Source organism: Pipistrellus hanaki (genome assembly GCF_964339955.1).
Source record: "Pipistrellus hanaki genome assembly, chromosome: 11".
NCBI classification, from domain to species: Eukaryota; Metazoa; Chordata; class Mammalia; order Chiroptera; family Vespertilionidae; genus Pipistrellus; species Pipistrellus hanaki.
Genome location: NC_140513.1, coordinates 27,166,902 through 27,179,830, shown reverse-complemented (window position 1 = coordinate 27,179,830; position 12,929 = coordinate 27,166,902). Strand labels below are relative to the sequence as shown.

The 12,929-nt window shown below is 39.0% G+C and overlaps 1 protein-coding gene across 13 annotated transcripts in view; it reads right to left on the bottom strand.

Moving 5' to 3' along the window:
* Nucleotides 1–12,929, bottom strand: part of UBAP2 (ubiquitin associated protein 2) — a 73,216-nt gene that overhangs the window by 33,835 nt on the left and 26,452 nt on the right. For 10 of the 13 annotated variants that reach the window (XR_014796234.1, XM_084897959.1, XM_084897966.1 and 7 more), the window contains 4 exons: nucleotides 11,624–11,777; nucleotides 8,841–8,918; nucleotides 6,893–6,947; nucleotides 5,276–5,379 (listed from right to left, as the gene is read on the bottom strand). Coding sequence is in view for 12 of the 13 variants with exons in the window: in XM_084897959.1 (XP_084754085.1) it covers nucleotides 5,276–5,379; nucleotides 6,893–6,947; nucleotides 8,841–8,918; nucleotides 11,624–11,777 (391 nt within the window). In the remaining variant the exon portion in view is untranslated. The remainder of the gene's footprint in view (nucleotides 1–5,275; nucleotides 5,380–6,892; nucleotides 6,948–8,840; nucleotides 8,919–11,623; nucleotides 11,778–12,929) is intronic. The other 3 variants (XM_084897971.1, XM_084897960.1, XM_084897961.1) reach the window with 1 other exon arrangement.

Below are 12,929 nucleotides of genomic sequence, written 5' to 3'. Positions count from 1 at the left end.
GGTTGAAACCCACAACATAGGATATGTGCCCTAATCCGGACTCGAACCCAAAACTTTTTGGTGAATGAGAATGGGAGGATGCTCAACCAACTGAGCCACACAGACCATGCATGGGCAGTGGGACTATCATGGATCAATTAAGTCCATACAGTGAGTCAATAAAAACTAAGCTTCATAGTATTAAGACTTGAAATATCTAAAAATGATAAATCCTTCTATTTTTCTTGAATCTCTCAATTTTATAGTTTAGTATGAGTTTATATATTTTACGTTTTCATAGATAGATTTACCATCTTGTATATCATTAGACTGCTTATTAGTCATTTGTTGTTTTTTGAGACCATCAATTTGTTTCCATTTTCTCTTTGTTAATGGTTTAAAGAAATAGAAGGTACCATATGATTTCACTCATATATGGAATCCAATGACCAAAATGAACTATCAAGCAAAAGAGAGAGAGACCCACAGACAGAGCAGGCTAATAGGTGTGGGGGGAGGAGTAGTGAGGGGACTGGGGGTAGGTAGATGGAGGGATTGAGGAAAAAATGGATACAGACAAGTGTGGGAATTACAGAGAGGAGGGAAGAGTTATAGAAAGGTATAAGGGGGATAAATGGTGATGGAAGACCTGACTCAGGGCGATGATGTGTACAGATGATGTGTTGTGGAATTGTGCACCTGAAACCTGTATAATTTTAACTAATGTCATCCCAATAAGTTCAGTAAAAAAGAAAAATGTTTATTGAACATCTATGCAACACCTTTTAAAACTCCCTTACTGCCAAAACCGGTTTGGCTCAGTGGATAGAGCATCAGCCTTAGGACTGAAGGGTTTGATTCCGGTCAAGGGCATGTACCTTGGTTGCGGGCACATATCCAGTAGGGGGTGTGCAAGAGGCAGCTGATTGATGATTCTCCCTCATCGATGTTTCTAACTCTCTATCCCTCTCTCTTCCTCTCTGTAAAAAAAATCAAAAAAATATATTAAAACTCCCTTACTAATTTCAATCATTTCTCTGTAGATTCTTTTATAACATTTTCAGAAATGACACGTGTGTGTGTGTGTCTCACCCCCCCCCCCCCCCAACCCCTCTGACTTTTCTTCTTTATTCCTTAGTACAATGGTTAAAACCTCTGGTACACTAGTGAATAGAAATAGTGAGACTTATATGCTTTATCTTTTTCCAGAGGAAATACATTCAACACATCACCATTAACTGCAATGTTTACAGTAAATGTTGTAGATGTCCTGTGTTTGATTAAGAAAATCTCCTTAGGCCGGGACCGGTTTGGCTCAGTGGATAGAGCGTCGGCCTGTGGACTGAAAGGTCCCGGGTTCGATTCCGGTCAAGGGCATGCACCTTGGTTGCGGGCATATCCCCAGTAGGGGGTGTGCAGGAGGCAGCTGATCGATGATTCTCTCTCATCGATGTTTCTAACTCTCTATCCCTCTCTCTTCCTCTCTGTAAAAAATCAATAAAATATATTTAAAAAAAAAAAAAAAAAAAAAAAAAGAAAATCTCCTTAGATAAATCTCCTTGCCTGGCTTTAAAGAAACAAAACAAAACAGGATGGATGGTAGATTTAGTCAAATGCTTTCCTTACTGAAATTATGTGAATTTTCTCCTTTATTCTGTAAAGAAATACACAGAACTCATTTTTGTTATTGAGATTTAACTTACACAGCATAAAATCCTTCCTTTTAAAGTACACAACTGAACAGTTTTTATTATATTCACAAGTTGTGCAACCACTCCAGAATATTTTCATCATTCCAAAAAATAATCTTTAATTCATTAGTAATTAGTACCTATTTCCCCCCAAGGCCTCCAATCTACTTTTTGTTACTATGTATTTGTCCAATCTGGGGACTTCTCATAAATGAAATCATACAATCTATAATAATAAAAAGGTAATATGCTAATTAGATCGGATATCTTCCAGACATCCTTCCTGACGAACTGAGGCTAGCCCAGGTCCCAGGTGCCTGCGGGCAGCAGGAGGAGGGAAGCCTGGGTCCTGGGTGCCAAAGAAAAGCTGGTGCCAGCAGCTGGGGGGACGGGGGGAAGGCCTGCTTTTGCATGAATTTTCGTGCATTGGGCCTCTAGTATAAAACATATGGTCCTTTATGACTGGCTTCTTTCTCTCAGCATAATGTTTCAAGGTTCATCCATTCTTTTTTTTTTTTTTTTAATGTATTTTTATTGATTTCAGAGAGTAAAGGAGAGAGACATCAATGATAATAGGGAATCATTAATTGGCTGCCTCCTGCACACCACCTACTGGGGATTGAGCCTGCAACCCAAGCATGTGCCCTTGACCAGAATTGCACCCAGGACCCTTCAGTCCACAGGCTGGTGCTCTATCCATTGAAACAAACAGGCTAGGGCAATATTTCATTTTGTTTGTCTATATTTTTATTGATTTCAGAGAGAAAGGGAGAGGGAGAGAGACAAAAACATCAAAGGTGAGAGAAAAATCAATTGGTTGCCTCCTACATATCCCACACTGGGGATGGAGCCTATAACCCAGGCATGTGTCCTACCAGGGAATTGAACCCTGATCTCCTGGTACATAGGTCGGTGCTCAACTACTAAGCCACACTAGCCAAGCAGTACTTAATTTTTTTTTTTTTAAGGCAGAATGAATATTCTATTGTAGAGATGATAGACATTATAGTTATCTATTCATCAACTGAAATACATTTGGTTTCCACTTTTTAGCTATTATGAGTTATGCTTCTAAGAATATTTGTATGAACCTAAGTCTCCTATTATCTTGAATATATATCTAAGAGTTTACTGATATTGAAATGTCTCTTAAGAGAACCCAGAAATTGACCTATACCATTACGCTCAATTAATATCTGACAAAGGAGGCATGAGCATACAATGGAGTCAAGACACTCTCTTCAATAAATGGTGTTGGGAAAATTTGATAGGTACCTGCAAAAAAATGAAACTAGATCACCAAATTACACCATACATAAGAATAAACTCAAAATGGATCCCATCAGGGTCGGGCCTAAACGGGCAGTTGTACATCCCTCTCACAATCCAGGACTGCTGGCTCCCAACCACTCACCTGCCTCTGCCTGATTGCTCCTAACCACTTCTGCCTACCAGCCTGATCACCCCCTACCCACTCCCCTGCCAGCCTGATCAACGTCTAACTGCTCCCAGCTGGCCTGATTGCCCCTAACTGCCCTCCCCTGCCAGTCTGGTCACCCCTAACTGTCCTTCCCTGCAGGCCTTGTCACCCCCAAATGCACTCCCCTGCAGGCCTGGTCTCCCCAATTGCCCTACCTACTGACCTGGTCCCCCGCAACTGCCTTCCCTGCAAGCCTGGGTCCTTTCCTCCCCCGCCCCCCCCCCGTCCCAACTACCTTCCCTTGCTGGCCTGGTCTCCCCAACTGCCCTCTTCTACCAACCTGGTCACCCCCAACCGTCCTCCTCTGCTGGTCTGATCACCCCTAAATGCCCAAACTGCCCTTCACTGCAGGCCATCTTGTGGTGGCCATCTTGTGTCCACATGGGGGCAGCCATTTTTGGCCACATGGGGACGGCCATCTGGTGTCTTGGAGTGACATCAATTTGCATATTACATACTTTTTTATTAGATAGGATATGCATAGCCTACGGACAGACAATAGTGTAGGGAAGGCCTAGGGAGGGGATGAGAATGGGGTGGAGGGGGGTCAATAGGGGAAATAAATGAAGACATCTGTAATACTTTCAGTAATAAATTAAATTAAAAAGAAAAAGAGCCCCTCTTTATATCTGTGTTGAAGTGAGGTCATTGTGTAATTGCAAATGTTAGCACAAAATGTATTAACATAAAGTGTCTTCCTATGATCTTTTCACATCTATAATTGTAAAGAATATCAATATTCCTTTTCTCATTACTAGAATCAATTATTTATGCTTCTCCTTTCCCTGAACAGTCTCAAATAAATTTATCAATTTTATTAGTCTTTTCAAATTACCATTTGTAACTTTTATTGATCTCTACATTATCTTTGATTTCTAGTTCATGATTGTGCAGTCTTATTTCCTGACCAGAGTTGATGCGATATAGAAGTGTCAAATTATGTCTTAATTTTTAAAAAAAATCCTCATCTAAGGACATAGAGGGAGGGAGAAAGGGAGAGAGAAAGAGACATCGATAGGTTGCCTTCTGTATGCTCCCCAACTGGAGAGGAAACTGCAACCCAGCCCTGGCTGGTGTCATTCAGTAGATGTAGTATGTCAGTCAGTCTGCTCACCGAAGGGTCTCAGGTTCAATTCCTGGTCAAAGACACATCTCCTAGGCGTGTGCAGGAGACACCAATCTATGTGTCTTTCTCATATCAATGTCTCTGTCTCCTCCCACCCCCTCTACTCTCTCTAAAAATCAATGGGAAAAAAATATGCTTTGGTTAGAATTAATACAACAACAACAAAAAACACCTCACAACCCAGGCCTGTGCCCTGACCAGGACTCGAATTGGCAACCTTTTGGTGCACTGGATGACACTCAACCAACTGAGCCACTCCAGCCGGACTCAAATTATACCTTGAGTAATAAATACAATCACAGTAGTTCTGATCATGAACAAATCCTCCAAAAAGCTCTATTACATAAACATACCCTATGAACAAATATCTACCCATAAATTTTAGAAAAGAAATAAAAACAGAAGGATACAGAAAAAAACCTGCAAAAGCAATTGTTGCTCCAAGCCCATCTATCATCTACCACTTTATCTGGTCAAATTTACTGTCCACCATTAGCAATGGTATTTCCAGTAATAAGTCTTCTGCTAAGAAATTCTATAAATCCCTGACACACTGGTGGGGGTATGGTGAGGGGTTGGAAGGGGGCTGGGGAAGAAACTAGAGTTATCAGGGAAATCACTTCATTAGTTATACAAATGCCTAAACACTATGCAGTACACCTAAAACTAATATATTGTAATATTGAATGTTGACTAATTTTTAAAATTTTAATAAAAAGAAATCCATGACATACTAAAATTTGAGTGTGGATCTGTGCTGACATAGCCTGATTATAACCTATTCCTCAGAGTGCAGAAAGGAAAACAAAATCAAATGTCTTATTATCAATGCGATTTATAAGTGAGAGACTTTGGAAGTATAAGGACAGGCTAATAGTAGTCTCAGGGGTAGGACAGCAGGCTTTTTCCTTATTCTTCATCAGCACACTTTGATGTCATCTTTATATGCATGCTATCTCAAACTTTAAAAATACATCTCTGATAAGAATAGACACTTACCACTTCCCTCATCTGCACCATTGTGAGCAGCTTCCCAAACTACTGGTTTTGTCCCACATCCATCTATAGATGGAGACTCTGAATAGTCTGCAGGATTAAATGTCCTGGGTTTGAAATAAAGAATAAAGGCAAATGAAGCAATCACCAAAGTCACAAAAGTAACTGTACATCATCTCTCACAAAAGAAGTCATGTCTTTTCTAAGAGATGCTATGAAACTTCACCCTCCTTCTCCTATTTAACTATATAGCTCATTCCTCTTGCCATTAGGATGCAGATTTTCTGAAAAGCAGAGTTGCCTAGGGATCTTCTATACACTCTTATAAGATACCCCCATTTCCCTAAGTTGCTGTCCTCTGCATTCTAAAGGTGTGGAGGCATAACCATGGTAGGCAGCATGAGGGCTCTATGGAAAGCCCCCTGAAAACTAACCCCAGACTTAAACAGGCAAGTCTTTTCTCCCCAAGTCAGAATCCAAGTTTGACTTTGATCCTTTTATAACAGTTGTATGTGATCCTTTTTGTATAGAAAAACTGATAAAAAATGTTTTTTTAAAAAGAAACCAAAATGTTTTGTTCAGTACCTCTTCTTTGTTGTTGTTGTTCATTAAAACCCTAAACACCCATGACTCAGAGATAACTAGATACAAATTAAATAGTCTCTAAAATTTTCACAACAGATTTTTTCCCCCCAGCTTAGTTGTAATCATTAACTTTAAAAAAAAAAAAAATCACGAAGGGATAAGTTTGAAAGTACACAGTAAAATCCACAAAAGAGTTTAAAGCTACTGTGCTGGGCATAGGTGTTTAAGTGTTTTCATCCTTCCTTTGTCTCCAGGGAGCTCAGGAAGAAAAGGATGGCATGAGGTACCTAAAGGAAATGACCCCAAACAGTGCTGCCCTGAAGCTATGGAGAGAAAAAAGGCTTTTCCTGGAACCAATCCCTTCCTTTCTTGATTATAATCTACATGTGGTTTCTGTAAGATGCTTAAAACTTTTTTCTTTCTTTTTATTTATTTTTCTAAAAATCCAGGGGGAGCTAAAGTTTTAGAAGCAGGAAAAAGTTAAAGAACAATAAGAAAAAATGAAAAAACTATTGATTATACTATTTATTTAGTAACAGTATGGTCATCATTTCAATTCAGGAAAAAACTATTATATAAATAAACATCGCATTTACTTACTCTTCAAAGACAATTCCTGGGTTTACCAACATAACTCTTATGCAGTGACTTACACCTGGGGGCGATGGTGCGCCTCCCTCCCAGGAGCATGTGGCAATGTCTGGAGACATTTTTGAATGTTGTAACTTGAGAAAGGGTGCTACAGGCATTTAGTAGGGAAAGGCCAGGAATGCTGCTAAACATCCTACATTGTCAAGGACACCCAACCATCTCAACAAACTATTATCCAATCCATAATGTCAACAGAGTCAAGGCTAGAAACTCTGCTCTAAGGTCCAATGCAGTACAATTTTATTTGTACTATTTAACTTTTTTACTACTTTCTCTTAAGTATAGGAAACACCTTACTTGCCAGAATAAACTGAGCATAAAATAGAGGAAGGAAACCCTTGGATAACAACTGGAGAACTACAAAAATAGGATGGCTACACTTACCCCATGCCTTGGTTTGAGACTCTTCCTGCCCCTCTCCCTCTGCCACGTCCAAATCCTTAAAAAAAAATTATAGTGTAAAATAATACTTATGTCCTACACAATTATAATTTGACCTACTTTATCCTATATGCACCTACTCAATATTGTCACTGTTCCTAACAGCACCATCATTCCCTCTGGGGCACTCCATCTTCTAGTCTCTACTGACACACCCATGTACAAAGTTACTGATTTCAAAGGATAGAAAAAATTTTATCTGCTTGTATACTATCTGTGATATGTAGCATCTAAAAATGTAGAAAGCAATTCCCTCCATTCATCCTCAGAAGACTGTAAAAGGGTTTTGATAATAGCCAAATGTGCCAGAAAGTGCATGAACTTGAATTCATCACTACACACTCTGGCCTATGACTAGTCCTAAAGTTCTTTGTATTGACAAAAGATCTCAAGCTCTGGCCAAGCAGCTCTGGCTAGAGTGTTGATCCAATATGGCAATGTTGCAGGTTCTATCCCTGGTCAGAGTACATATAAGAAGCAATCAATTAATGCACAAACAAATGGAACAATAAAATCGATGTTTCTCTCTCCCTTTCTTTCTCCCCTCCCACCCTTCCTGTCACTCAAATGAATTTAAAAAATTTCTTTAAGTTCCCCAATATTCAGGGTTGGTTCAATGATTAATATGGTTGCTTTGAGTTGTCCCCATGCCCAGAGACCTGTTCGTCCCACTAAAAAGCAGGGCACCCTTGAGCTGTGTAGTTTAGAGACCAGGGAGTCAGGCAAACTGTGCCTAACTGCCCCTGAGTCAGGGTATTATATTCTCAGAGAAACAGGAATACACTTTCCCCAATCCTAAAGCAGCTTAAATTAGACAAATGACAGCAGCAAAACACCCCTGGAATTCAGTGAGGAAGAAGCTTAAAATCCACCCTTATATCCCATGTATTAGCTTTAACTTAGCAAAGAAGCCTGATTATAAATGTGTCAAAATAACTGTTTCAGGAAATTCACAAATTCTAATACCAGTGAATGAAATCTGATTAAAAAAGAAGAATATTTACAAAGTCTCTGAGTACTGCCCACCAAAAAAAACTTAAGTGGGGGATATGACTTTACATAGAAGAAACTTGGCCGAAAGCTCCTACCTAAATAAAAGTTAACATTACTAGTAATGGGATAAACCGATTATCATTATATCATATTATAGTTATCATCCCTTTGTGGTACCTGCCCAAAATAGATGAAACTTATCAAGAAGAAACATCTGATTGGTATTGAAGAACATTCTACAAGAGTCCATATGCTTCAAAAGCATCAAGGCCATGAAAGACAAAGATTTTTCCAGAATGAACTGTTCCAGACTGAAGGACACTAAAGAGACATGGGAACTAAATACAATGTGTGATCTGCCCTAGCTGGTTTGGCTCAGTGGATAGAATGTCGGTCTATGGACTGAAGGGTCCCGGGTTCAATTCTGGTCAAGGGCACATGCCCAGGTTGCAGGCTCGATCCCCAGGTAGGGAGGGGGGCATACAGGAGGCAGCTGATAAATGATTCTCTCTCATTATTGATGTTTCTATCTTGCTCTCCCTCTCCCTTCCTCTCTGAAATCAATAAATATATATTTTATAAATAAATAAATGAATGAATGAATGCAGTGTGTGATCCTGGATTAGATCCTGGATCAAAACATTTTCCTTTTTGCTATAATATAAAAACATTAGCAACATAACTGAAATTTTCTGAATAAGGCTTATAGATTGCATCAGTAAAAATTTTCTGACTTTTATCTTTTTAAGATAGCTCTATAGGAGATTATCTTTTTTTCCTTAGGAGACACACACTAAAATATTAAGGGGTATATAAAATGGAATTATGTCTGGAATTTATACTCAAAGGTTTCAGGGGGAAAAAATAATATGTACATATAGAGCTTATTCTATCTTACCTCTTCCACGGGTGCGCTTGCCACGGTCTGAAGGCTTGTCCCCTTGATTGCAATCAATTCCATTCTCTTCACCTCTAACTAAGAAATAAAAGAGGGTCTCATATATAATCATACCAGACAACTATTAAAATAAGAACAAAAAGACTTTTTAAAATGGAGAAAATATAACCAAAAGGTTTTTTAAAAAGAACAAGAAAAAAGTGAGTCGCCCTAGCTGGTTTGGCTCAGTGGATTAAGCATCAGCCTTCAGACTGAAGGGTCCTGGGTTCGATTCCAGTCAAGGGCACATGCCAAGGTTTCGGGCTTGATCCCCCGTGTGGGAGTGCAGGAAGCAGCCGAACGGTGATTCTCTCTCATCATTGATGTTTCCATCTCTCTCTCCCTCTCTGAGATCAATGAAAATATATATTTAAAAAGACACCAAGTGGTTCAAAAACTAAGTAATAGAACATTTTCCTTAGTTATAGGTAAAAGTTCTAAAAAGAAATTAAAATGACATACCACATTTTATTTCTTCTATTTGGACTTGGCCTCCCCTAAAGTAAGTTTGTTTCAAAAAGCCACATTTGTTATTCAACTATGTAATACACCACACATTTGCTGACTAGTTAGGTTTAAGGTCTGGAATGACATAGAAGAGCAAAACAACGCCATCAAGGAAAAACGGTTATTAAAGAAATTAATGTTAGCCGAAACTGGTTTGGCTCAATGAATAGAGCGTCGGCTTGGGGACTGAAGGGTCCCGGGTTCGATTCCGGTCAAGGGCATGTACCATGGTTGCGGGCATATCCCCAGTGGGGGGTGTGCAGGAGGCAGCTGATCGGTGACTCTCTCTCATCGATGTTTCTTTCTTTCTTTCTTTCTTTCTTTTTTTTTTTTTAATATATTTTATTGATTTTTTACAGAGAGGAGAGAGGGATAGAGAGCTAGAAATGTCGATGAGAGAGAAACATCAACCAGCTGCCTCTTGCACACCCCCTACCGGGGATGTGCCCGCAACCAACATACATGCCCTTGACCGAAATCGAATCTGGGACTTTTCAGTCCGCAGACCGACGCTCTACCACTGAGCCAAACCGGTTTCGGCTCTCATCGATGTTTCTAACTCTCTATCTCTCTCCCTTCCTCTCAGTTCAAAATCAATAAAATACATTAATTAAAAAAAAAATTGTTAGAGACAGGTTTTTAAAGAATTCTGTCCAGAAGATGCCAATACAGTCTTTTCTTCTCCTCATACCTATATTGGCATTAATGATTCTATATAATATAGGAATTTTATGAGTGATATTGGCACAGCTTGCTTCAGAGGTTAATACCTATGAATTTTCATGAAGGTGCCACTCCATTTAAATTTACCTCTCTTTATAATCCCAATCTCTGTGTCCTTTGTTTTCATCCACAGCATAATTTCTATTCACACCATTAGAATATTATTAATATAAAACGTTACTTTTTCTTTTTATTGTTACATTTCATTCTACCTCTATTAAAAGGTAAGATTTAGTCGGGACCAGTTTGGCTCAATGGATAGAGCGTCAGCTTGGGGACTGAAGGGACCAGGGTTCGATTCCGGTCAAGGGCATGTACTTTGGTTGTGGGCATATCCCCAGTAGGGGGTGTGCAAGAGGCAGCTGATCGATGACTCTCTCTCATCAATGTTTCTAGCTCTCTATCTCTCTCCCTTCCTCTCTGTACAAAAATCAATAATATATATATTTTTTTAAGAAGGTAAGTTTTAGGAGAGCAAAAATGTCTGTACCATTTATTGCTATATGCCTGTAAGAGTACTTGCTATACAGCAGGTACTCAATAAATATCCATGGAATAAACTAACAAAAATCTCTAAGGTCAGTGCTCAGCTTGTTGGAGTGCTGTCCTATAAGCCAATAGGTTGCAGGGTCCAATTCCCACTCAGTGCACATACCTAGGTTTCAGGTTTGATCCCTGTTCAAGATGTGTACAGCAGGCAACTGATCCGTTTCTCATATCAATGTTTTTCTTTCTTTCTATTTCTCCCCCGCCCTCCCCACCACCAACCTTTCCTCTCTATCTCAAATCAATCAACATATCCTCAAGTGAAGATTTTAAAAAAGTCTTTAAGGTGATATATTTAATATTTACATTTTATTCATTCATAATTTAGCTACTTTGGTATATCTGTACAGCAGGTTGTTGTTCTTGGGTCGAATGGAAAGTACTGAGAAAATCTTTCCTATTCAACAACTTAGCATTTATTTTAACCTTTGCCTATACCATGAGGAAGAATAAAGAGCTTCATCTATCAGTGAATAAAAATTCTCCTTTAAAATTAGAGGATGTATATGATTCACAATAGAAGCAGTCTTTTTTATATATATAATGTTTTTATTGATTTTAGAGAGAGAAGAAGGAAGAGCGAGAGAGTAAAACATCGATGAGAGAGAGAAGCATTAATCGCCTGCTCCCCACTGGAGATTGCACCTACAACCCAGGAATGTACCCTGATCAGGAATCAAACCAGGAACCTTTCAGTGCAGGGGATGATGCTCAACCAACTGAGCCACACTGGCCAGATAGAAGGCAGTGATAATACACACAACTTAATTAACTACAGTCCTGGTCAATGCTGATATGAAATTGCATCAATTACTAAATTAACTAAGTAGTTCATTAGAACCCAAATGTAAATTGTAACAGCAAATGGTGCATTGAGGGAGTAGATTTATGGACATTCTTTGGACCACTCTTTCAGCGTGCATGAAAATTTCCATCATAAAAAGTTCAGGATAAAGTTCTATACTTACACTCTCTCCCACGATTGCCACCTCTTCCTTTCCGGTTGTTGTTTCCACGTCCACGACTCACTTCTCTCTCACTTCTCTTCTCTCTATTCTCTTTGTTTTCTGAACTTTCTTTTCCAAAATTCTTCTTCTTCCCCCCTACAGTCTCCCATGAAGTCTACCGAAGATAAGAGTTGTCATTCAAAGAGTGTACAATTACTAAGAGTGTGTGCATATATCTTCCAAACCTAATTATCCATGCCTTGTAGCTTGCTTGTCTACCATTTTAATTCTTTTCCATATAGTTCTACTTTCCAATGCTAAAGACAGCAAATCCCTTGCTAAGCTCCTTTGCTATATAGAGCACAAAAGATTACAGCAACTAGCTGAATTGATAACATACTCTGTTGTTCTACCACAAAAAAAGGCTTTTTCTATGCTAATTTGTGAGTAAAGTAAATGTTATTTCTCCCATTTCCCACCCTATGCTACCCTCACCTACTTCAGTAGTAGGGCTTAAGTCTATTAAATATATAGATTAGCTCAAAGATTACAAAGGTACATAAAATGATGCCCTAAAATTTCCCTATTCAGTTACCCAAACTATAAAAAAAAATTTAAAAGACAAAATTTTGATTTAGTTTTTTTAAGTACCTGAAATTTAAACCTCAAAGACCTATTCCAATGAGAAGTCAATGATTTATTTATAAAACCTTCCTTCTCCATCTCTCCTATAATGGTGATACCAAATCAAATCATACCATAAACAGGATGGGGCAAAAGTAGGTTTACAGTTCAGTACGCAAAACAGTTTATTTTTATTGATTTCAGAGAGGACGGGAGAGGGAGAGAGACAGAAACCTCAATTATGAGAATCATTGATTAGCTGCCTCCTGCACACTCCACACTGGCGATCAAGCCCACAATATAGGCATATGCCCTGAATTGAACTGTGACCTCCTGGTTCCTAGGTCAATGCTCAACCATGGATCCATGCTGGCCAGGCTTTCATGGTTTACTTTAAATGTTCTAGCTCCTAGCTAAAGTATTTACATAATATTCCTCCTCCTCACCTCCAATTAACTCTCTACCCCAGTCAGAAGGTATTCCTTATTGCTTCTGGTTAGCCATGCTGCACACGGCAACCAGGTCAGAGACAAGGCCAACAATATGAAAGTAAAGATGCATCACAAAATAATCCTAAACAACTTTCCCTCTGCTTCTGCATTTCCCCTACAGTCCTCTTATCTCCAATCAAGCATACACCTTTTGTGTCTGGATTCAAGCACTAATTTGTTTTCTGATCTTTGAAGAAAACAAGCCAAATCTG